Raw genomic sequence first — 24,497 nt, 5'->3', positions numbered from 1 at the left:
TGGCTCGCATTATAAAAGAACTTTGGGAGCGGATATGCCTGTTTTCTGTCTTCCTGTTTGCTTGTGCGTTGCTGTGCTGTTTTACCCCCCAACTCGCCTATTATAGATCTTTATCAACACACATGCAAATGTGTCTCATTAAAAGCATTATTAATGATGTGGTTCATTTAGTTGTTTTCCCACTGAATACATCCGTTTATCTACATGCAGATATTTTAAGGTGCAAACATGTTTTTGTGCTTGTTTTCAATACGTGTGATTGATAGAAGATGATTAGAATATGCTGATTTAGGCTATTCACAGTGTTTTACCACAGGATTTCATGTTGTTATCAGGTGTTATAAGGTAAGCATTCAGAATGTGTGTGTGTGTGTGTATGTGTGTGTAAAACATTTCGTTGTTAATAAGACTTAATAAGAATTAATTAATGCAGGTTCCCAGTAAGTGATTTACTTTTGAACCTTTGACATTTTATGGATTAAGTAGGCCACCAAACCGATCATGCTTGTTCAATGGCAGTGTGGAATTGTGGGAGAACGACATAAACCACCATGAAATGATTCTTTTCCTTTGCAACTGCCATCTGCGCCGCTTACGCTCCAACCAAAATGCCATTTTTGTCTATGTATGCACTTCGCAAAAACCAATGTGTCCTCATAAAAAAAAGTGCACAAAATGTTGATGGGGAAATAATACTGAGCCAGATAGTCAAACCGCATGGGAGGGAACCAGGGTGATATAGAACAGCAAACGTGACAGATATTCACCTAAAAACACATATGCGATAAGGTCAAGCGTATTATTTCTGAGAATTATCGGAAAGCCGCAACCCGCTCCGATTTCTTTCTCGTTGATATCGAGTAACAAACGTGTTTGTTTGTGAGAAACACTCTGCAAAACATTTCTTTTTGACCGCAAACGCTCAGTGAAATCATAAGAATCGGGTCTGCACAACCTAATTGAGGTAAAAGCAATAGCAAAAAGGCAGCAGGTGGTTTGAGAACCAAAAGATTTGAGTGGCAAGTTGGGCCTCGTTTATTTTCAGGCCAATAACAAGCTTTTTGTGCAACTTGGCTCCAATCAAATATCTCGCACCTGAACAAAATGGGCTGAGAGGCACCGAACAAGTTTATCTGATGGGGCTTTCAGGCTTTCGGCATTTCCACGTGCCAGAATTCTCTCTCCAAACTGGAGGATATGGGCGAAGGGCATTGACCTCGCCTGTTTCATGTCGGCTCGTTTGGATCTCACATTGTGCAATGAAAAACTCGAGCATCACAGCTCTGCTAGAGCACTAAAGCAAAATATACAATCAATTACACAGTATGTATGACAGAAAAGCACATATTGCACATGTAAAATAGCATTCTCCTTTACCCGTAATGTAAACCAGCTTCAAAGAGGCTGTTGACAAAATACTTTGCATAATACATTTCATAAGAATAGTTCATGTACCAGTGATAATTCTGTTATTGTGTATTCACCCTCATGCTGTTGCACGCCTGTATTCTGTATTTTTTTTCTGTGAATTTTAAAATAAAAATCTTTTCAACTGGATGTCAAACCAGCTATGGTACTTCAAATCTGAGCTGTTTTCCACACAAAGCTTATGTAAGTCAAATTGACTGTTTTTAATGGAACTTTAACTGACAGGTGAAGTGAATCTCTTCATCACGGCACCTGTTAGTGGGTGGGATATATTAGGCAGCAAGTGAACATTTTGTCCTCAAAGTTGATGTGTTAGAAGTAGGAAAAATGGGCAAGCGTAAGGATTTGAGCGAGTTTGACAAGGGCCAAATTGTGATGGCTAGACGACTGGGTCCGAGCATCTCCAAAACTGCACCTCTTGTGGGGTGTTCCCGGTCTGCAGTGGTCAGTGTCTATCAAAAGTGCTCCAAGGAAGGAACAGTGGAGAACCGGCGATAGGGTCATGGGCGGCCAAGGCTCATTGTTGCACGTGTGGAGCGAAGGCTGGCCCGTGTGGTCCGATCTAACAGACGAGCTACTGGATGAATGTTCTGCTGTTCTGACAAACATTTGCATTGATGCATTTGGTATATGCATTTATCCAAAGCAAATGACATTGCATTCAAGCATTTCTTTTTCAGTGCATGCATTTCCAAGGAATCGGACCTATGATGGCATTGGCATATGCTCTACTGTTTGAGCTACATGAGGGCAGGACAGAGCTAAAATCAATGGTTTAATTTGGCATGTTTGCATCCGAGATCAGTTATATCATAAGGTGCTTCAAAATTTTCCATAGACAAAATGGCTTCAGAAGATGTGAGATGTAGCGCACAAGTTGCATGGACCTTTTTTTCCCAACTTTTCTGGTGTTTTTGAAGTTTGACGGATGCTTTCATCCACAGCAACTGATAATGAATTGCATTGAAGTTTTTATTTTTATCAATGCATGCATTCCCTGGGAATGGAACCCATGTCCCATAAGATTCTTTAAAAACTCTTTGCTTAATGGAACAATATTGCATTTTAAGCCACAATGCAAGCCTAGATCAAGACCATGATGCCCACCAGGCCCCCGAAATGCACTAGTGGCAAGCACACAGACACACACACACAGTGCTTCGCATTCAAGTCTGCCAAGAGATTGCAGCTCTGGCTATTTCCAATTTGCCGTGGTAAACCCAGGTGACAAGGCACAAGTTATGCCCCACTCCCCCTTTTTCTCCGTTCAGAGGGCTGTCTGCTCCAAAACCACCCACATTTCTACTTTAGCGCTTGTGCAAAAAAAACAAACAGTAGCGAGAATAAAGGGCCGGCTCACGGCAGGGGCTGAAGGGAATATTGGCAGTGCCGCACACAAAGGCGGCCCTGAAAATAGCCCCCTAGCACAATGAAACCTGCCACTCTGTCTATGAGATAATGTCTAATTGAAAACAGTGCCGCCATTGTGCCGCTGTCACCGGCCTATTGTCCAAAACCCCCCTCTCCGCACACACTTTTTTTTCCATTGACGCGGCTCGATTGTTCCCTGCCATTGTGGCACCCGCACCCCTCACTCTCTCTCTCTGTATTGTTATAATTTCATTACTCGTTTGTTTTTTGTTCCACATCTCCTTTTGCTCCCCTGCAGGTCTTTTGTTCGGTACATTTAGGCACTTCATATTGAATTGCTAACACACTGCGTGTGTGCGTATGTGTGCGCGTGCAAAAGTCTTTGATAAAAATGCCATGAAAGGTGGAAAAGTGACCAATTTTAGCAAACACAAGTGAGGAGTTTAGAGAGTGAGAGTTAGTTGTTTACCACAGAAAGAGCAGCAACAAATTCTATTCCAAAATGCCGTAAATTACATAAGTGTCACTTTGTACTTTGTTTGTTTATGGTCATTTTGAAACTGGTGTCTGTCGGGTCCCTCATTAACATATACGCAAATAATGACTTTAACAATGGCTAGCTGAAGTTTCACTAGGTATAAAAGGCATCAATAAACATTCCAATAAAACTTTCTTTCATTTTTTGCCCATTTTGTTTGTTTTGCTATTCCTTTCATAAACTTGAATGAATATACAGAAATAAAAGCAAGCATCATCCCCAACACACACACACACACACACACAAATAAATTATTAAAATTACATATCAATATCTTTGATATGCACGTGAGCATCAGAACTGGACCACGGAGCAATGGAAGAAGGTGGCCTGGTCTGATGAATCACGTTTTCTTTTACATCACGTGGATGGCCGGGTGTGTGTGTGTCGCTTACCTGGAGAACACATGGCACCAGGATGCATTATGGGAAGAAGGCAAGCCGACGGAGGCAGTGTTATGCTTTGGGCAATGTTCTGCTGGGAAACCTTGGGTCCTGCCATCCATGTGGATGTTACTTTGACATGTCCCACCTACCTAAGCATTGTTGCAGACCATGTACACCCTTTCATTGAAACTGTATTCCCAGGTCGCTGTGGCTCTTCCAACAGATAATGAGCCCTGCCACAAAGCAAAAATGGTTCAGGAATGGTTTGAGAAGCACAACAACAACTTGGCCTCCAAATTCCCCAGATCTCAATCGAATCGAGCATCTGTGGGATGTGCTGAACAAATAAGTCCGATCCATGGAGGCCCCACCTCGCAACTTCCAGGACTTAAAGGATCTGCTGCTAACATCTTGGTGCCAGATACCACAGCACAACTTCAGGGGTCTAGTGGAGTCCATGCCTCGACGGGTCAGGGCTGTTTTGGCAGCAAAAGAGGGACCAACACAATATTAGGAAGGTGATCATAATTTTTAAAATTGTAAAATTTGTTTAAATATATTTTAAATATAAATATAAATAAAATAAATATAATAAAATATAAATATAAATATATTAAATAAAATATAAATATATTAAATAAAAAAAATATAAATATATTAAATATAAATATATTAAATAAAATATAAATATAAATATAAATATATTGTTTAAATATATATTTTGCATAAATATATACAAATATATTTTACATTCCATTAGTTTAGATTGAGATTAAAATGATGTTTTTCATTGAATCACCATTACTGCTAAAAACATGCGATCGCTTTCATGTTATCTGTTATACATTTGAATAACTGTTGAAAGGATTACATAGAAAAGTTCACTTCAAACTACACCCATTCACCAGCAGTCCCTTGATACCCTCTATCATCACTGATCATCTGATGATGCTGAAACATGGAAATGCCCGAAGCTTGTTTATTATTTATTTGCACAAAGCCTGGCCTGATTTGGTCCCTTTTTCACTTACACTCAGAGTCTGGACCTTTGCCCAACGGTGCCACATCCATTTCAGCCAAAGTGAGTCACAATGAAAAATGCTACAAATGTTTCCTTGGGTGAAAATGAGAAACAAAAGCCCTTATCGTACTTGCATATTATTGTATGTGTTAATAGGAGAAAAATGGAGGTATTATGTATTACAGCCAGACTGTTAAAACAAGATAAGCAACATGTTCACAGGTCACTGCCTGTGCGCTCAGAGAACGCTTTGGTGGAGTGTCACCTTTGTGCAAACAGTATTTGCACCATTTCTTTTTTTTTTTTTTTTGCCCATTTAACAGGGAAGGTAATTTTTAGTTCTGAAGGTTCAACATCAACAACCTACAAGTCTTTGATAAATAGAATTATAAAAGAAATAATATAATACACATTTCTGGGGGATTAAATTATATACTTTTCTGTATAATATATATATATATATATATATATATATATATATATATATATATATATATATATATATATATATATATATATATATATATATATATATATATATATATATATATATATATATATATATATATATATATATATATATATATATATATATATATATATATATATATATATATATATATATATATATATATATATATATATATATATATATATATATATATATATATATATATATATATATATATATATATATATATATATATATATATATATATATATATATATATATATTAGGGCTGTCAAAAGATTAATCGCGATTAATCGCATCCAAAATAAAAGTTTTGTTTACATAATATATGTGTGTGTACTCTGTTAATTATTATTTATATATAAATACACACACATTCATGTATATATTTAAGAAATATTTGCATGTATATACTGTATATACATTTATATAATCTATAATATATATAAATATAAATGTTTTATATATAAAAATAATATTTTTTTCTCAAATATATACATGCTTGTGTGTGTATTTATATATAAATAATAATTAACAGAGTACACACACATATATTATGTAAACACAAACTTTTATTTTGGATGCGATTAATCGTGATTAATCTTTTGACAGCCCTAGTATATATACATATTTAGTTTACAAAAAGACTTCCTGCTATGACTGATAGGACTGATATTGTTTTAAATATTATTATTATTTATATTTTTGTCTTTATATATATATATATATATATATATATATATATATATATATATATATATATATATATATATATATATATATATATATATATATATATAAAATTAATTAAAAAAAGTTATTACTTCACTTAATTCTTTTTCAAAAACAGTTCTCTTGCCTTATCAAATTGTTATCTTGAAACGGAAACAGTCTTGTTTTTCAAAAGAAGTGTTCTTTTTTTTCTTTTTTTGAATCATAAAAGATTCCTTTACAAAGAATCCACTTTTGAAAGGTTTAGGTTCTTGTTTGAGCTATTTGAGTCTTTACACTAAGTATTTTCATCCTCGGTTCAGAACAATGAAAACAAACAGGCCATCACTCTTTCTAGACAGAGAGGATGGCAGTCAGATAAATTACACAAAGTCTTTTGAAAATCACTTTATAATGTGAAAGCATCTCCTGTTTGGAGACACTATCCTTACAGTGAACTAAAACAACATCAGCGGACAACATGTGAGTGAACCAGACATCAGGGATTGATGGCGATGGATGTTGAGGGCAATGAAAGCATACAGTTTGAACCTGTCTGGACGGAGCCGGGGTAGGAGACAGGTCGGGAGAACAAAGGACACGCTCACAACAATCCCGCCCGCAGGAACAGGAAGGCCCCTCGGGAGCTCCCGGATGGCAATCTGACCTGGGCAGTGTTTCCGACGGCTAAACCCAGCAAGGGTCGACCTTGCAAAGTCTTTGGTTGGTTTCCCATAGCCTGGTGGTCATGGCAGAAACGGTCTGCCTATTTGGTTATCTTGCCTGGAGTGGGGTGAGAGGAAAGGAAGTGCTGTTTTTTTACTGTAGGATGGGATTTGCATAATATAAGGAAACTGTGTGTCATTAAGTGTAGAAGTGTGCCTGGAAGAGTATGACCGGAAAACCACAGTGGCCACATCACCTTCTAGAGAGCTAAAAATTTACGAAAACGAAACCAGGATGGACCTAATATAAATATAACTTCATGTGTAACGCTGGAAATTCTTTGCCACTGGCCTTTTTTGGATACTGCACCATTGTTATTTCAGTATCACTTAGATACTATTATATTAGGATTTTTTTTTTAAATATATTTTCCAATTTATTTTAGTAAATTTGTTGTGTTTTGTCTTTTTTTTTTATTTCTAGCTATAAAGTTATTTTAGTACATCAAGTTAAACTAAAAGAAATAGAAAAGAATTTGCGACAAGCTTACAAATAAGTTGAATATTTTTCATATACACCAAGAATTCACATAGCCTACTGTGCACATGCTATAATGCAGATCAAATAAAGGGATAGTTCACCCAAAAACGACAATTTTGTCATCATTTACTCACCCTCATGTTGTTTGAGTTGAAACCTGTATGAGTTTCTTTCTTCTGCTGACCGTAAAGGAAGATATTTTGAAGAATGTCAGTAACCAAACAGGTTGACTGTATCCTTTGACTTCCATTGTTTTTTCCCTACTTTGGAAGTCAATGGGTGCCGTCAACTTTTTGATTACAATTTTTTTCTTCTTCTTTTGTGTTCAGCAGAATAAAGAAACTCAAACGGGTTTGAAACAACTCGAGGTATAGAAAATGATGACAAAATTGTCATTTTTGGGTGAACTTTCCCTTTAAGAGTATGCAATTCCAAACATAGCCAATTTTCAACAAGAACAAATTGTAGGCTTTTTTTTTTTTATCCGTTGGGATTTGATTGGAGAATGGGAATACATCCGAATAGGAAATTCATTCAATAAAAGGACGTTCTGAGTATATTATAGAATAATGTGTACCAACGAATCGTTTATAATAAGATCGGTATAAAGATTTTGGACAGGTCTGGAAGGCGGAGAATGCGAATTTTGAGCATGTACCTTTTTAAAAGCCCCCAACGAAGGCAAGGGGATCGACTTTATGCAACATTACTGTGGTTGAACGACTAAAAGCGTGTGGTCGCAGTTATGAAGTGAGTTTAAACTCTCTGGAGTCAGCAACTGACTTCCTCCCGATGAGCTTCACGGCTGCATCTGGTTCTCCGACACGCAAAGCTCTTACTCGTGATTTAGATACCGCTTCCTCCACAGGTTTGGCACTGAGTCCCTATCTAGAAAACTCACAACCACTACCTCCGACTTCAAAGTCACAGCTCTCCTGCTCTCTGGCAAACCCATCCGAGCATTGCTGACTTGATGCTGTTTTCATATTTCCAGATTTTTATCAAACTTCCCCTTGAGGAAGACAACCGTTATTGAAAGCTGTACGCTTAAAAATAGCTATTGTATTTTCGGGGCAAACACAAAATGGGGGGTTTGAAACTAATACCACAGACTGCAACACACAACAGCGTTTAGATAAAGAACTATGCAAATGTATTAATCTCTTGAACAATCATTACATTTCGATTAAACAAGGCTTCACTGCACATATCACACGACTTTATAGTTGCAACTATAAGCAATATTTAAAATAATTACAAGTTGTAGGTTATTTATCTTGTGTAGCATATTCCCTGGTTTCAATCAAATATCTTAAATTAAGTCAGTGCCATTGTTTTGTCTCAAACCAGGAATATTTTTTTTTATAGCATGTTTCTGAAATGTTCTAATTGAACTAAGGCCTAATCCTGGCTTAATCTAAACCCTGTCTGTGAAACAGGGCCTATAATTGTTAAAGGCAGTACGGTAGATAATCTTTCATTAAATCATTTATTTTGCCACAAATAGAAAGATCAATGAGTTCAACAAGTTCTCTTTGATATGGAAACTTATTTCTGCCAGAGATATGAAAGGTAATTGCCTCTTTTTCTTGCAATCTGGACAAAACGATATATTTGCGAGATAAAAAGTTTCAATTACCTTTTTTTATGTTTTACTCAGTGGCAGAAACAATCTTCCATACTTTGGCCTACAGCTTTGTTTCTATGGTATAATCTTATACTATCAAATCACCTGCTGTGTACTTTAACAGCTGTTTTGGTTAAAAGCCTCTGTTAACCCATTTAATCCCACACGCAACATTTGTGACCAAAATGAACTTTTGAGTTTGAAAGGTCAAAAATAAAGTTATGCAGTTTGTATCATTGGGCTATACATGTAAAACGCACTTACAATACTGTGTGTGCTCTCTTAGACATTTGAACATAAATACTTTAAGCCTACTTGAACGAATACAAAATAAAAAAAGTACAATAAAAAGGTGTAAAATTGGCTAATTTACATTGACACTTCTCATTAAAAATCAGTCCAAATTAACAGCAGTCCACAGCATAGACAAACTAATGTACTGACCTCTAGTGGTTACACGGCGAGCTGAAGACATGTGTCAAATAGGACAATGCTGTTTTAAAAGCAACAAATAATACTCCCAACTATTAAACATTTACGTATTTCTAAATAATATAAGCTACATAGAACCATGTCCATGAGCAGTCTTGCTTGAGTGCACAAAAACACACTAATGTTCAAAAGTTTGGAGTCAGATGTTTAAAAAAAAAAAATTTGGAAAATACTTTTTTCCCAGTAAGGATGCCTTTAACTGAACGTTTGTGTTTCAAAATATTTTAAATAAATGCTATTCTTTTTATTCATAAAAAAAATCCTGAAATCCACAAAAATATTAGGCAGCACAACTGTTTTTAACAAACATTGATAAGAAGAAATGTTTCTAAAATAAATATTACATTTTTAAAATATATTGAAGCAGTTATTTTAAATTGTAAATTGTATTTTTGATCAAATCAATGCAGCCTTGGTGAGCATAAGAGACCTTGAAAATATAAAAAATTCTGACCGACCCCAATTTATCGAAATGTATAATTTTCAACCTGGTGAAAGCTATGGGTAAAACACAAAAACATTCAGAGAAACTTGACTTTATATGGTAGACCAAACCTTAAAATTATAAATATATTTTAATTTCAGCACTTAGACCCCCCTCTTCCTAAAAACAGCAGTCAGAAATAGAGAAGAAAAAAAAAGGTTTATTTGGGAAAATTAGAAAAGAAAAAAATCTTTCCACAATTATAAGCATGGGTCAATAATCCAAATGTTGACAAATGAAAAAGTAAAATCAACAATCAAACAGCCAACAAGTAATATTCAGTTGAACTCCAAACAGACGATCAAATGGACACACTCTGCAGCAATGTGATGTTGTCTCCTTTCAACATAACCCGTCCTATTAGAGAGAAAAAATAGTTTTTCAAATCTTATCTTCATGTCAAGCGAACTTTATTTCTCCGAAACGCACAACTCGCTACCATCTCAGAGTTCACACTTACCCAGGGGCTTCCTGTTCTTGGTCTTCATGTGAACCTCCTCTGCATCATCCAAAACCAAATTCATGTACTCATCGAATCCCTTGAAACATGAAAGAAATCATTCTTTTATTCACATAGACTGTATGCCTGCAAGATATTGTTCATAAGTTTATCTGTAACAGATGAAAGTGAGCTGCGTTAACAGTACATTTGAGAGCGGTTGTGTTTACTTACAATGATGCAGCCCTCTATCCGCATGTTGACCTGTTCGTAGAGCCATACCTGGATTCGAGATCGCTGCAGGGAAGCGGAAAACTATTAGCAACTAGTCATTTGGATTTTGCTTTGATTCCAAGTAGCTTAAAGGGATAGTTCACCCAAAAATGAAAATTCTGTCATCTAGTCACCCTCAAGTTGTTCCAAACCTGTATGATTTTATTTGTTCTGCTGAACACAAAAGAAAATATTTTGAAGAATGTTTGTTACAAAGCAGATAGAGCAACCATTGACTACCATAGTATTTTTTCCCCTACTATGGTAGTCAATGGTTGCTCTATCTGCTTTGTAACAAACATTCTTCAAAACATTTTCTTTTGTGTGCAGCAAAACAAAGAAACTCATACAGGTTTGGAACAACTTGAGGGTGACTAGATGACAGAATTTTCAAGGGTTAGTTCACCCAAAAATGAAAATTCTGTCATTAATTCCTCATCCTCATGTCATTCCGTAAGACCTCATTCATTTTCGGAACACAAAGATATTTTTGATGAAATCCGCGAGTTCTCTGTCCCTCCATAGACTTTATCTTATTCACCGCATCCCCCAGAGTTAGATAAGTCCACACATACTAGGGGTGTAACGGTACACAAAACTGACGGTTCGGTACAAACCTCGGTTTTGAAGTCACGGTTCAGTACAGCAGTTTTACAAAATGGCTTTTTATTTATTTTTATTGGTTTACTGAAGAAAAATAAATAAATAATTATGTTCTTAAATGAATTAAATTATAACTAAAAGTTTATTGAAGATATTGCTGTAAACTTTATAGGGAGCCCTTACTTGCACATTAATATTAAAGGTTAACAACAGAGCCCAAACTATTAGCCTAAATTCAGTTGCTATTTATTTTTAGGTATAATAATCAACACTCAAATAACACGTTATGCAAACATGTAAACTTCACATAAGGCAGTATTTGCAATAACTTCTAAATCTAATTATAAAAGTTTTTCTCCAATTCGTTGTTGAAATAAAATAATGTACAGTTCATTTTCATGACAGATGTTCATTAAACATACATGAAATAATCAAGACATCACTAACAGGTTAAGTAGAATATAATGAATGCATATATTTAGTGAAAGAGTTGATTTCTCTAGTGCAGTGGTTCCCAAACTTTTTGAAAGCATGGCACCCCTTTGTAGTGATTTTTTTTCCACGGCACCCCAACCCAATTAAACTAAACATACATTCATACAGACATATATAAAATTAAATCCAGATGAGCCAACAACAAATGAAGCATAAACAGCAACATTAATTTATTATGAATGCATCACAACAGACATAATAGGAGGTGAAACAACCTATTAACCTATCAAATTAACCATCTGTCTTTTACAACTGGACAGACATTTACAACTCAAATTAAAAAATTTATATTTAGTTGGTAACACTTTACAATAAGGTTCATTAGTTAACATGAACTAGTAATAAATCCCGCCCCTAAACCTACCTGTCACTGGGGTACAAATTCGTACGAATTAGCCACCTCATAAAATACGTACGAATTGGTTCGTGAGATAGTGTTGGAACAGCTGTATTTTTTATGAACTAACGTTAACAAAGATTAACTATTGCTGAACAGAGGTGTTGTTCATGGTTAGTTCATGTTAACTAATGCATTAACTAATACAACCTTATTATAAAGTTACCATTTAGTTTCTCATTTGCTTTGTTCAAACCTGACCTTAAAAGGTCCTGTTCTTCGTGACCCCGTTTTTCAAACTTTAGTTAGTGTGTAATGTTGCTGTTAGAGCATATATAATACCTGTAAAATTATAAAGCTCAAAGTTCAATGCCAAGCGAGATATTTCATTTAACAGAAGTTCCCTTTCAAAGCCTACAGTGAACGGCCGGTTTGGACTACATCCCTGTACTCCCTGCTTTAATGACGTCAGTAGAACAGTTTGTTGACTAACCTCCACCCACAAGAATACGCAAAAAAGGGGGCGTGGTCTTGTTGCTTTCCCACGTGGAGAAGAGGAAGTGTTGCGTTCGGTTGCGTTTGTCGCCCAGACGCTGTTACTTTCATCCCGGAGTCAAATCACCTTTGTTTGGCCTTCAGGGACGCTGTAATACGTTCGTGACGTCACGTAAAACGCAATTACGTTGAAAAGGTCACGCTAGACGCAGGCAGAAGTACCGAGTCAGTGTTTACAAATGAGCGGAAGGAGGACCGTATCCACATATTCAAACGTCTTTGCGCCTGCGTCTAGCGTGACCTTTTCAACGTAATTACGTTTTACGTGACGTCACGAGCGCGCACCACTGAACAGAGCAAGGCGAGCATTTGTGCTTATAAAACTTAAACTTTATTTATTTTTAAAAAAAATTACAAATCGTTTCGCTAGATAAGACCCTTATTGATCGTCTGGTACCGTTTGATGTGGTTTTGAAACTGTACTGAACCTCTCATTTGGACCTTGAACCGTTTGGAGGGCAGTGACTTCCATTTTATGGAGAAATATCCTGAAATCTTTTCATCAAAAATCTTAATTTCTTTTTCGACTGAAGACAGAAAGACATGGATATCTTGGATGACAAGGGGCTGAGTAAATTATAAGCAAAAGTTTATTTGAAAGTGAACTAATCCTTTAAGAAGGAATACCTTAAGCAACCTCCTAAGATATAGTTCAGGGAACACGGCTAGAAATGCTATACCTTTAGTTAAGTTTAGGGCTGAACGATTTTGGAAAAAAATCTAATTGCGATTTTTTTAACCAATATTGCGATTGCGATTTAATATGCGATTATTTTTTAAACTCTTTATCTTCTGTATTATTCAACAATACATCATTGTATAGTAATGGTGGAAATCTTGAATTGGTACCTCACGATCCGATTCCGATTCTGGGAGTCACGATCCGATTCCAAAACAATTCTTGAACTTTTTCCTTATTAATAATCTTATTAATTTATTAAAAACTTAAAATGTTTTTTATTATGATATATGTAATTATAAGCTGTTTAAAATAACTAGGACATTATAACATTTTAATTCAAACAATTGCATGTTAATCATTTAAAAAATATAAACTAATATAGCTGCAAAACATAAGCTAGTAAATCATAAAGAGGAACAAAAAAAAAAACATTACAAGCAATGAACAAAGAGTGCTTTCAGTATTTAAGAGTGTCTGAACTGTGAGTGATTTTTCTCTTTCTCAGCTTTACTGTTGTTTGATTATTAATCATGACATCATCATAGACAGCGGGAGACCTGCATTCACACTAATGCACAGATCTCTTTTGAAATATAAGATGTTTTTGCCCTGTCTGTTTAATTCATTAAGACATTACTGACGGTGTTTACATTAATTTTGCGTCATAAAAGCATTTTGAGACCAGACGCGTGCTCGCGAGCACTCTTCACAAAACACCGCGTGAGCATTTGAAATGGAAAGCCTTCTGTCAGTGAGTTACTTATTTTTTAATATACGCACACTGCATTCCTAACGACATGAATGAAGCCTTCGTTGAGCGTTTGTAAGGAAAACACCGGCGGGTGAGAACACACACTGTAGGCGTGACATCAAAGCTAAGTTTCTCACAGCGCATATCCTGTGCAAAGAAGCCTGTGAATGTCATTGCGATTCGCGCCGTCAACCGTTCCGGACGTTATGAAATATTATTTTATGGTTCGTGTGTGATTGTGTGTGTGAGAGAGAGAGAGAGAGAAAGAGAGAGAGAGAGATAATGGAAGCAATCAGAATACGGGTGTTTCTAAAACACACGCAGCGCCACCGCGCACCTGCAGTTAAAATCTAAGCTCAGAATCGATCCAGAATCATTGGAGAGAGAATCTTTTCTCCCACCTCTATTGTAGCCTATAGTATGAACAACACAATATTAGATCAATTAAACACAAACCAGGCATATGATATGTGTAACGTGCCAAGTTGCTTCTTCTGCAGACTTTACTCTCACGTCACGTGACCAGACTGTAATCGCAGCCTTTGCGGTTAGGAAATCGTGTTTTATCATATCGCGATATTATCGCAAATGCAATTAATCGTTCAGCCCTAGTTAAGTTATACCTTTAGAGTCTTCGTAGCGCGCTAAGAGACAGCGTTATCGGGAAATCCAGCCCTGGACCTTGAAAGTGGTAATTAAACAGATGTCTATGGAGGGACAGAGAACTCTCGGATTTCATCAAAAAAATCTTAATTTGTGTTTCGCAGATGAACGAGGTCTCACAGTTTGGGTTAGTGAGGAATTAATAACAGAATTTTCATTTTTGGGTGAACTATCCCTTTAAAGTACATAAATACAGGGACGGTCTTCCTGCAGTGTCATGTGATAAAGTGTCTTTTATGTGCTTGTTTCCGCCACAGAACAAAAAAATAAAATAGGCAAATCGTAATTATGAGAAAAAGTCAGAATTGCAAGGGGGAAAAGTCACAATTACTTTATTTTTTATTCCATGGCAAAAACACCATTTCCAAAAAGCAATTATAATTATAGTCCATCCATCATATATCATATGAGGTGGATAAATATATAAAGGCCGCAGGTAATGTTGTCTAAAGAATAAATAACAGAATGAAGTCGATGCTTCACAAATAATTAAATAAAAAAGATGGAGAAAACAAAAATACATGGCATATACATACATACATATACATACGATTGAGCCATGTATTTTTGTTTTATCCATCTATCTCATTATATATATATATGTATATATATATGTGTGTGTGTGTGTGTGTGTGTGTGTGTGTGTGTGTGTGTGTGTGTATATATATATGATTGAGCAATGTATTTTTGAGCCATGTATTTTTGTTTTCTCCATTTTTTAAACTTAATTTTAAATATATTTTGTATATGCAATTTTAAATGTATAGGCAATAGAAGAAAAATTTTACTTACATTCTGTAGATACCTGAAAATAAGGTTCTGATGGTGCCATTAAGGAAACAAACAAATATAAACACAATAATATTAAACTGTCATCCAAAATCTGACTCTAATCACTAAAAAGCATTTTTCATTCATTTGTAACTGATCAGCAGGAACAACACAAGACGAATGCAAACATCTCATACATTGATTAAATATTCGGCATTCTTACAGGCAGATATAACTCAATAATACCTGATTCATTATAATATTATAAAACCAAAATAACGTTACGTTACATCAATACAAAGGAAAGAAGCCGAAACAGTTCTGCGGTCTGAAAGGATACAATGGGCTGCACCATGACCTTCTGAACCTTCTGTCCTTGTCCTCTGTACGCCATTCTTCACAATTATATTCAGATATAATTAGAAGAAGTGAATAATGTAAAATTACACGAAATGCTTATTAGCGCGGCAACGAAAAGCTCACGTTGGTTTCTGGTGTTTCAATGGCGGCGCAATTCCGGAAACAGAATGACGCACATAAAATGACTCGTAGATTGTATGTTACGCCGCTTGTGCCCGGGAGAGACATTACAGACAGATTGATACACCAAAACAAGAACAATTATTTAAAAAACATAAATGTGTTTTTTAAAATAATACACAGTTTTCACCATTTCAAATCAGCGTTCGCTTTCTATGTTTCATTTTAAATGTCTCTTCGGTGTGACATATTTTGTTTTAACTTTAGTTAAAGCACAATTATTTCCTGTAACATCTTAATATATCAAGACTCTGCTGGTACTGCTTGAAATTTCATGTAAACGGTTCGTTGACAAAAATTATCAATTTTGACGTCTGCTTTTTGTGTTGTTTTCATGACGTAGTACACAGAGTATGTGACGTGTTTTCCGCTCGGTCAGTGTGTCAATTGTTGTTGTTTTAAAAGGCGCTCAGTGGTGAGTGATTTTGCATCGAGCCATAAGCAAACACCCTGATTTTTTTTAAATATAAGACCATATTCCTATTTATATTCAGAGTACATATTTATAGTGAAAAAAATTGTGAAATTAAAGGTGATTTTCTTATATATCAGCTACGGTTTTGTAAAGGTATATGTAGCCTGGCTAGCAATTAGCCTAGCTTAGAATGTTGTCAACATTGACATTTATATTATTAAAACTCACTCTACTTGTGCTTAGATCACAAAAAAGGGTACAAAGCTGTTATTTTATTCGCATATATTGTTTTTATTCTTTTGTTTAGCTTTTGTTTTTGTTTAAATAACCCAGCACAATCTCTAGTGATATTTGTAATGCCTTTAATATATTCATTCTTTCTTTATTTAAGTATGTATTGTGTATTATGCATTCATGTACTATATAAACCATTTAAAAAACTACCATTGCTTTACACAGGATTTATCTAACGTTATATTTCTAGCAGTTGCTCTGTTTGAATACTTTTCAGCAAATAAACTGGAAAGCAATGGTGTGCCTTTTCTGATAATTATTGTTGCATATGGTCAATATTATTAGGCCAACACGTTACTGCTTCTAACTTCATATACATTTGGTTGATGAAACCGTTCTGTGTTCAGAACTGAACAGGTACAGGATGCTACGTCTGCGTTGCAAAGCCAAAAACGGGACCCATCTGATGCAGGGCCTTACACACCAATCTTGTGTTCAGGAGCTTAAAGATAAGGTAGAGGAGCTAACAGGAATACCATGTGATGTACAGAAGATCATGGTAGGCTATCCACCATCCAGTCTGGATCTACGCAATGCGGATGCCCACCTCAAAGACTACCCTATCAAATCAGGTTTGACTTTGCTTGCTTATAAATCCATTTGTGCTCATTAGGGTTGGGTACCGTTCACATTTTAACCGGTACCGGTACCTGAAATTCGGTACTGGTACCCAACGGTACCTTTTTTCGGTACTTTTGGGATCTTTACATCAATAACGGTAAAGAACCTGTAAGTCATTTATAAAAGTGTTATTGACATTATGCCAGAGCTGCCGTGGTCTCTGTCTGCCATTGACTGTGATGTTTGATTACTGTAATATTTACTAGTAAATAGTAGGCTACTAGCTACTTAATTTAATTCATAAAAACAACCATATTATTATTTTTTCCCACAAGATTTCCCACAAATTATGTGTTATGTATTTTCTGGTAATCAAATGAAGACATTAGACATTAATTTAATTAAACTTTTTTTTGTCAAACAAAGTGCTGTACAACTGAGATTTATATGGTTCAAATTAAAACATGAAGAAAAATGTATAAAAAAAAAGCTTTAAAAAATAAAGTTTTGATAATGTATTATTATTACATTAGTGTTAGTATTATTATTACATTGAGACGTATCTAAATTCTACTGTACAACAGTCATTTATTTGTCAAGTTAGCCGAACTTTTATTTTGACGGGTTGCCATGAATTTGAGTTTCTGTGTGTTTATGATATGACGGTAGTTTTTCTCAGATGAAACGGTAAAATGCTCATGAAGTGACTCTCAGTGGCTCTGAAGATGACGTTCGTGCGTTCATGTCCTCATATGAGAGGCAGAGATGGAAACATGCGACCGTCACGCGCGATTCTGAGTGAGAGTGTGTGTGAGGTAAACCCATAGACTGTAAACCGCGCGTCTACGCATTCATTCGCACAGAGACACGCATGATTCGTATTTAAATAGTCTTTTTGCTGTTTAAAGGGTTAGTTCACCCAAAAATGAAAATTCTGTCATTAATTACTTACCCTCATGTCGTTCGACACCCGTAAGACCTCCGTTCATCTTCAGAACACAAATGAAGATATTTTAGTTGAAATCTGATGGCTCTGAAAGGCCTCCATTGGCTCAATGGCACTTTACACTCTCAAGACCCTTAAAAGGTACTAAAGACGTCGTTACAAAGTCCATCTCACTACAGTGGTTCTACAATAACTTTATGAAGCGACGAGAATAGTTTTTGTGCGCAAAAAACCCCCTAAATAACGACTTACATAGTGATGACGATTTCAAAACACGGCCTCATGAAGCTTCGAAGCGTTATGAATCAGTGAGTCGAATCATGATTCGGATCGCGTGTCAAACCGTCAAACTGCTGAAATTTGGCGATCCAAAGTGCTGAATCGACTCACTGATTCAGAACGCTTCGAAGCTTCATGAGGCCGTGTTTTGAAATCGTCATCACTATATAAGTCGTTATTTAGGGGTTTTTTGCGCACAAAAACTATTCTCGTCGCTTCATAAAGTTATTGTAGAACCACTGTAGTGAGATGGACTTTGTAGCGACGTCTTTAGTACCTTTTAAGGGTCTTGAGAGTGAACCGTGCATTGTGCCAATGGAGACCTTTCAGAGCCATCAGATTTCAACTAAAATATCTTAATTTGTGTTCCGAAGATGAACGGGTGTCGAACGACATGAGGGTAAGTAATTAATGACAGAATTTTCATTTTTGGGTGAACTAACCCTTTAATATTCACAGACACTAGTCTATATCACCAGATGTGTTCTCAGGTACTGAAATTTGGTACCGATTGATTTAATGTGAATCGGTACTCGGTAGTACCGACGTAATTCGGTCGGTGCCCTTAAAAGTACCGAGTACGGTACCCAACCCTTAGGGTTGGGCATCGTTTTGATTTGAACGATTCTGATTCCGATTCCGATTCTTAGTTTCGATTACGGTTCTTTTCGATTCTCGATTCCGATTCTTTGAGGGGTGGAGTCACAACATGTCACAGGCTCATTTCACAGAGGAAAATTGTATTTTGATTCAATAATGAGTTTTAGTTTTGGGACTTTCTCCGCTGGCATTTTCACTTGCTTTGCTGCAAAGGTGAATGGAGTTCCACACCGAGTCCCGGTTTAACAATAGCATTAACAGCAGTCATTAGGACTGCAACTAGCGTGGGCAATTTGCGTATAGCTACATTTATCTACGAGGGGGAAAAATAATTTCAGTAACGTTATTGTTCACCACAATTCGCAATTTGGTCAAGGGGTTTACACTACAATCACTTACCTGATTATGATGAGGTGGGATAATTTTAGTTCACCCTGAAATGAAAATAAAGCCATCTTTTACTCACCCAGCTGTTGTTCAAATGCGCGTGTTCCAGTGTGTGCGCACTCCAAGCCGCAGTAGCCTCGTGCAATATTGTCATGACAACCGGTACACAATATTCACTTAAGGAGGTTATATTATTAGTATTATTTCTTATCATATACGTTATAGAAAAGACGAGAATCGCGTTTTTTTCTATTGAGCTTGATTTCTCAAAATGGTGCGCGCACGCGCGCGCGTGTGTGTGTGTGTGCTTATCGTGGGTGCAATGACAACAGTGCGAGTTATTATAGTAGGCATGAGCGCCGGCGGCTGCTGACGGCTCATAGTGCACACAGAGGAGCGCGCTCAGAATAACGGCCGAGCTCAGTGTTTTGACTGAATAATACGGTTTCTTTCTCGCAAAACCTATAGTGTGCCCACGAACACTTTCCATATGGCGCGCGTCTCCCTGTATCGTTGCGTGATACATTTGTTTACTTTTTGTAATGTTTAGCTGATCGCCATTCACTGCCATAATAGGAAGGAGCGCGTGCAGGAACAGTATTTTAAATGTCATAGGACATAGGGCACTGGGACAACATCAGGGTAAGTAAAAGAAGGCTTTATTTTCATTTCAGGGTGAACTATCCCGTTAATAACGTTGGTTAGCGCAGGGTTGCCCGAGGGACAGACCTGCGCAGCATTTCAAACACGCTACACTCGTTAATTTATAGCTACACCACATATTTGTAGTGCATCCTCCCGTGCAAGAAATAAGTTTGTCATGTGTTGCACTGTGCCGACCCAGGTTTTTTTTTTTTTAGTGAAATAAAGCCACACTTTTGAGCGCCACTTACCGTGCTCCATGGCTGCAACAGAACAAACGGGCGCGGCAAGCACTTCCGAAAACTTGCGCGTTTGGAACCGATGATCGGAATCGAAAACAAAATTTCTAAACGATTCCAATGGCATCGTTATTTTTTAAACGGTTCCAAGTTGGAACCGGTTCTCGATGCCCAACCCTACCAACCCTAGGGCTCATGTGTTCTCGCTGAACGGTCATTGATATGTTTACTGTTTCCAGGAGACACGTTGATTGTAGAGGAGGAGAAGAACAAACCCAAACCCCAAACGCAAACCGCTGTGACCAAAGGGCCCAGTTTGGACCTGGCTCCTGTACTAGAGCGCCGCGTCGTCCCTGCCGACAACTCTTGCCTGTTTACCAGTGTGCACTACGTTATGGAAGGGGGTGTGTACGACCCGGCCTGTGCGCCTGAAATGCGTGGGCTCATTGCACAAATCGTAGCCAGTGACCCCACTGCGTACTCGGAGGCGGTGTTGGGCAAGACCAACGAGGACTATTGTGCCTGGATCCGCCGAGATGACACGTGGGGAGGCGCCATCGAGGTTTCGATCCTCTCTAAGTTCTACCAGTGCGAGATTTGCGTCGTTGACACTCAGACTGTGCGCGTCGACCGCTTCGGCGAGGATGCGGGTTACACCAAACGAGTGCTGCTTATTTATGATGGTATTCATTATGACCCGCTCCAGAAGGCGATGCCCAGTTCAGATGTTCCCGCACAGACTGTGTTCTCCACCACCGATGACATCATTCTGGCCCAGGCGCTGGAGCTGGCGGACGAGGCGCGGAGGAAACGCCAGTTCACGGACGTCAACCGCTTCGCCCTGCGCTGCATGGTGTGCCAGACTGGCCTGGTGGGGCAGAAAGAAGCAAGGGAGCATGCAAAGGAGACCGGGCACACCAACTTTGGGGAGGTGTGACGCTCTCTTTTGCTCTATCCCTGAAATCACCCCCACCTTTGCCGCGTCACTGCCACGCCACCTGACATGGTACCCGCTCTTTCACTGCTGCCTGTTCCAGCTTGGTACAGTCCTCTACCTCACATTGTCTAAGCGGCTTCAGGAGACTTTCACGTGACGAGTTCCCAGAGAATTCAGTATTCTTTCAACTTTGGTTTACTCTTGAGGTTGAAGTATTAAATTGTGCTCGTGTTTTTGAGTCTGTTGCCTGACATGACGACAAAGCCGTCTCTTCAAACCAAATTTTAAAGGGATTCTCCACTAACTTAACTTCCAGTTTGTTACAATGATTATAACACTAGTATTAAGGTGAATCGCGTGAAACAGGTCATATTTCATCCCAAAATCAAAGGAAAAAAGAAATATTGTGTGTGAGTATATTATATATACACACAATATTTCTATACATATATATCTTCTGACACCATTCAATTAATATTAATACACGTTTTGCATTCGGATTTTTATTTTCATGACAGTTAGGCACATTTCCCCCCAAAATTCTAATTTGATTTATTTAAATTGTTTCAATTTAATTTTCTATATCATAGTATTGATTGTTGTACTGCTTTGCATTTATGCTGATTTAAGTCATTTTATTTCAGTAATTTTGAACTGTAAACTTAAAATTACTGTATTACATTTAATAATTTAGTGTGAAAATGTCATGTTTAATCATTTCTTTATGCTAAATATCACTTTTTTTCCCTTTTAATTTTGGTGTCAAATGTGACCTAGACATCAGATTCACCCCTAATAACCTCATGTTAAAGGAACACGCCACTATTTTTGAAAATAGGCTCATTTTTCAACTCCCCTAAAGTTAAACAGTTGAGTTTTACCGTTTTTGAATCCATTCAGCCGATCTCCGGGTCTGGCGGGAGCTCTTTTAGCATAGCTTAGCATAGATCATTGAATCTGATTAGACCGTTAGCATCTCGCTCAAAAAAATGACCAAAGTTTCGATATTTTTCCTACACCCACACCCATGCTACGGCAGCAAAGTTGCTTGAATATTACGCAGGAATGAGAGTATAGTTCTAGCCATATCGGCCTAGAAAATCACAACTTTTCATTTTCTGAGTCAAGTTTTGAATAGGAAAAATATCGAAACTTTGGTCAATTTTTTGAGCGAGATGCTAACGGTCTAATCAGATTCAATGATCTATGCTAAGCTACGCTAAAAGTGCTACCGCCAGACCCGGAGATCGGCTGAATGGATTTAAAAACGGTAAAACTCAACTGTTAAACTCTAGGGGAGGTGGAAAATGAGCCTATTTTCAAAAAAAGTGTTGTTCCTTTAACACTTTTCTGTTGTCTGCAGCTCAAAGATGTCCTGAAGAGATGCATCCGTTTGACAATGCTAGCTAGTATCTAACAAGTAATGAAACTTTTAATGGGTTATCGTACAATTAAGGCATAACAATTGTTCTTTTTTTAACAAATGAATCATGTATGTTAATCTTTCCAGACATAAAGTGCTTATGGGTAGTATTTCAAAACAGTGGAGCACAGCTAAAGACAAGCCTTTCATGATGATTTAAACATGGCATTACTGTATATTTATATTCTCTGTCTTTTTAAGGTCATACGCACAGCTTCTGAACAATCGATGGCACTACATGAAGTCTTACGTTCACTGGCTCCATTGTACCTGTTACTTGAAACAGTCACAGATCAACTGTGTTCCTCAGTATGGTTTTTACACATTTTGAGTAAGCTAGTTTGCTGGAAAGCGTGGGTTTTAAATTGAAGTGGACAACAATGGTGCTGATAGTAGAATCTCACTGAACTACTTGGTGAATCTGTAGATTTTGTTTTCCTTTTTAAGGGCACTTGTGTAATTTCTGCAAATGACCACACAAGATTGTTTTATGCAAATGTGTTTATTCTCTCTCAAATGACTATGACATATTGTTAGGAAGAGTGATTGTAGTGACTTTCGTTTTGCATTTTAAGTGGAGAAATATATCGTATTGAACTTTTTCCTGCTTACAGGGTCGATATGGGAGGTTTAGGAAGACGTTTAGTGTAGCATAGTATCATAGTATTAGAGTGTGGATGAACTTTAGAGAGAAGACATCTTGTAAGGCCTGATGAGGATGTACCTTCTCAGTATTTTTCAGTCAGGTACTATCCACACTGTTGTTTACTTGTTTGCAGCCTTTTTATTTTGAAGAAATGGTGCCATTGTAAGGCCAAAGGACTTTTTATTTTTATTTTGCAGTGATTTTTCTAAATGGCCGTGATCAGTGTTTTACCTACTCTAAGTGAAAAACTGCATGTACAACATTCATTGCTACAAAATCACTGGTTATACTGGGTTAATGATAAATAAACTTGAATTGAACTATATAAATGTTCTTGTGTGGTTATCAGCTGTACGGTTTTTTAATTAGTGGTGTTAGCATCACTATTGTCAACACTTAATGATTTATGCAAATCTAACCGTATGTATTGCATTTTGCCAAGCAATTCATTTTCCTATTGGAACAGGAAACCCAATGTTGACTTCATAAGGTCTTGAATGGACTCACAACCACATAGCGCAACACCTTGTGGTCAACCAACCTACTGCATTATGGCGACTGCATATAAGTTCTGCACTGGCAAGTCTGACTCCATATTCATTATAAAATGTAAAAATAGTGTTTGCATATGCCTTTTAACATTTATTTTTTAAACTAGTATTTTATATAACGACAAATAATTTTAGAATTGCTAGTATATATAATCTATAGTATGGCAAGCTGTTTTAGCTTAAAATGTTCCCAGGGTTACTCATCTTAATTGGATATTTACTAGTAGGAAGTAGGAAGTTCACTTTAAAATGAAAATTACCCCATGATTTACTCACCCTCAAGCCATCCTTGGTGTATATGACTTTCTTGTTTCTGATTAACACAATCAGAGTTATATTAATAAATATCCTGACACTTCCAAGCTTTATAATGGCAGTGACGGGGTCCATTGAGTTTCAACCTCAAACAAGCACATCCATCCATAATAAATGTGCTCCACACGGCTCCGGGGGGTTAATAAAGGACTTCTGAAGTAAATCGATGAGGTTTTGTTAGAAAAATATCCATATTTAAACGTTAAAAAAACGTAAATAAATAAAAAATCTAGCTTCTGCCAGACCACCATCCATATTCAACTTACACTTTTACCAGAGGTGTCAAAAGTATTCGCATTCATTACTCAGGTAGAAGTATAGATACTGGGGTTTAAAAAGACTTCTGTAGAAGTTGAAGTATCAACTCAAGCTTTTTACTCAAGTAAAAGTGTAAAAGTACTGGTTTCAAAACTACTT

General features: G+C 36.9%; 2 protein-coding genes across 3 annotated transcripts; one reads left to right on the top strand and one right to left on the bottom strand.

Moving 5' to 3' along the window:
• Positions 1 to 9,876: 9,876 nt before the first annotated feature.
• snrpe (small nuclear ribonucleoprotein polypeptide E) lies at positions 9,877 to 16,130 on the bottom strand. The gene is made up of 5 exons (XM_079844520.1): positions 15,646 to 16,130; positions 15,327 to 15,353; positions 10,410 to 10,472; positions 10,197 to 10,275; positions 9,877 to 10,093 (listed from the first exon to the last, which is right to left on the bottom strand). The coding sequence occupies exons 1-5, from the start codon at positions 15,697 to 15,699 to the stop codon at positions 10,038 to 10,040; spliced, it is 279 nt and encodes a 92-aa protein (XP_079700646.1). The 5' UTR covers positions 15,700 to 16,130; the 3' UTR covers positions 9,877 to 10,037.
• Positions 16,131 to 16,221: 91 nt separating this feature from the next.
• On the top strand, positions 16,222 to 23,538 carry yod1 (YOD1 deubiquitinase). Of its 2 annotated transcripts, XR_013818595.1 has the most exons (4): positions 16,223 to 16,260; positions 16,902 to 17,126; positions 20,448 to 21,298; positions 22,392 to 23,538. XR_013818595.1 is itself a non-coding variant. In XM_079844818.1 (3 exons), the coding sequence occupies exons 2-3, from the start codon at positions 16,919 to 16,921 to the stop codon at positions 21,143 to 21,145; spliced, it is 906 nt and encodes a 301-aa protein (XP_079700944.1). In that variant the 5' UTR covers positions 16,222 to 16,260; positions 16,902 to 16,918; the 3' UTR covers positions 21,146 to 23,538. The 2 variants fall into 2 exon arrangements, 1 of the variants encoding a protein (XP_079700944.1); XM_079844818.1 differs by having other exon boundaries at positions 16,222 to 16,260; positions 20,448 to 23,538.
• Positions 23,539 to 24,497: the final 959 nt, after the last annotated feature.

This window comes from Gobio gobio, assembly GCF_949357685.1.
Source record: "Gobio gobio genome assembly, chromosome: 19".
In the NCBI taxonomy this organism is placed as follows: Eukaryota; Metazoa; Chordata; class Actinopteri; order Cypriniformes; family Gobionidae; genus Gobio; species Gobio gobio.
This window is presented reverse-complemented; position numbering and strand designations above follow the sequence as displayed.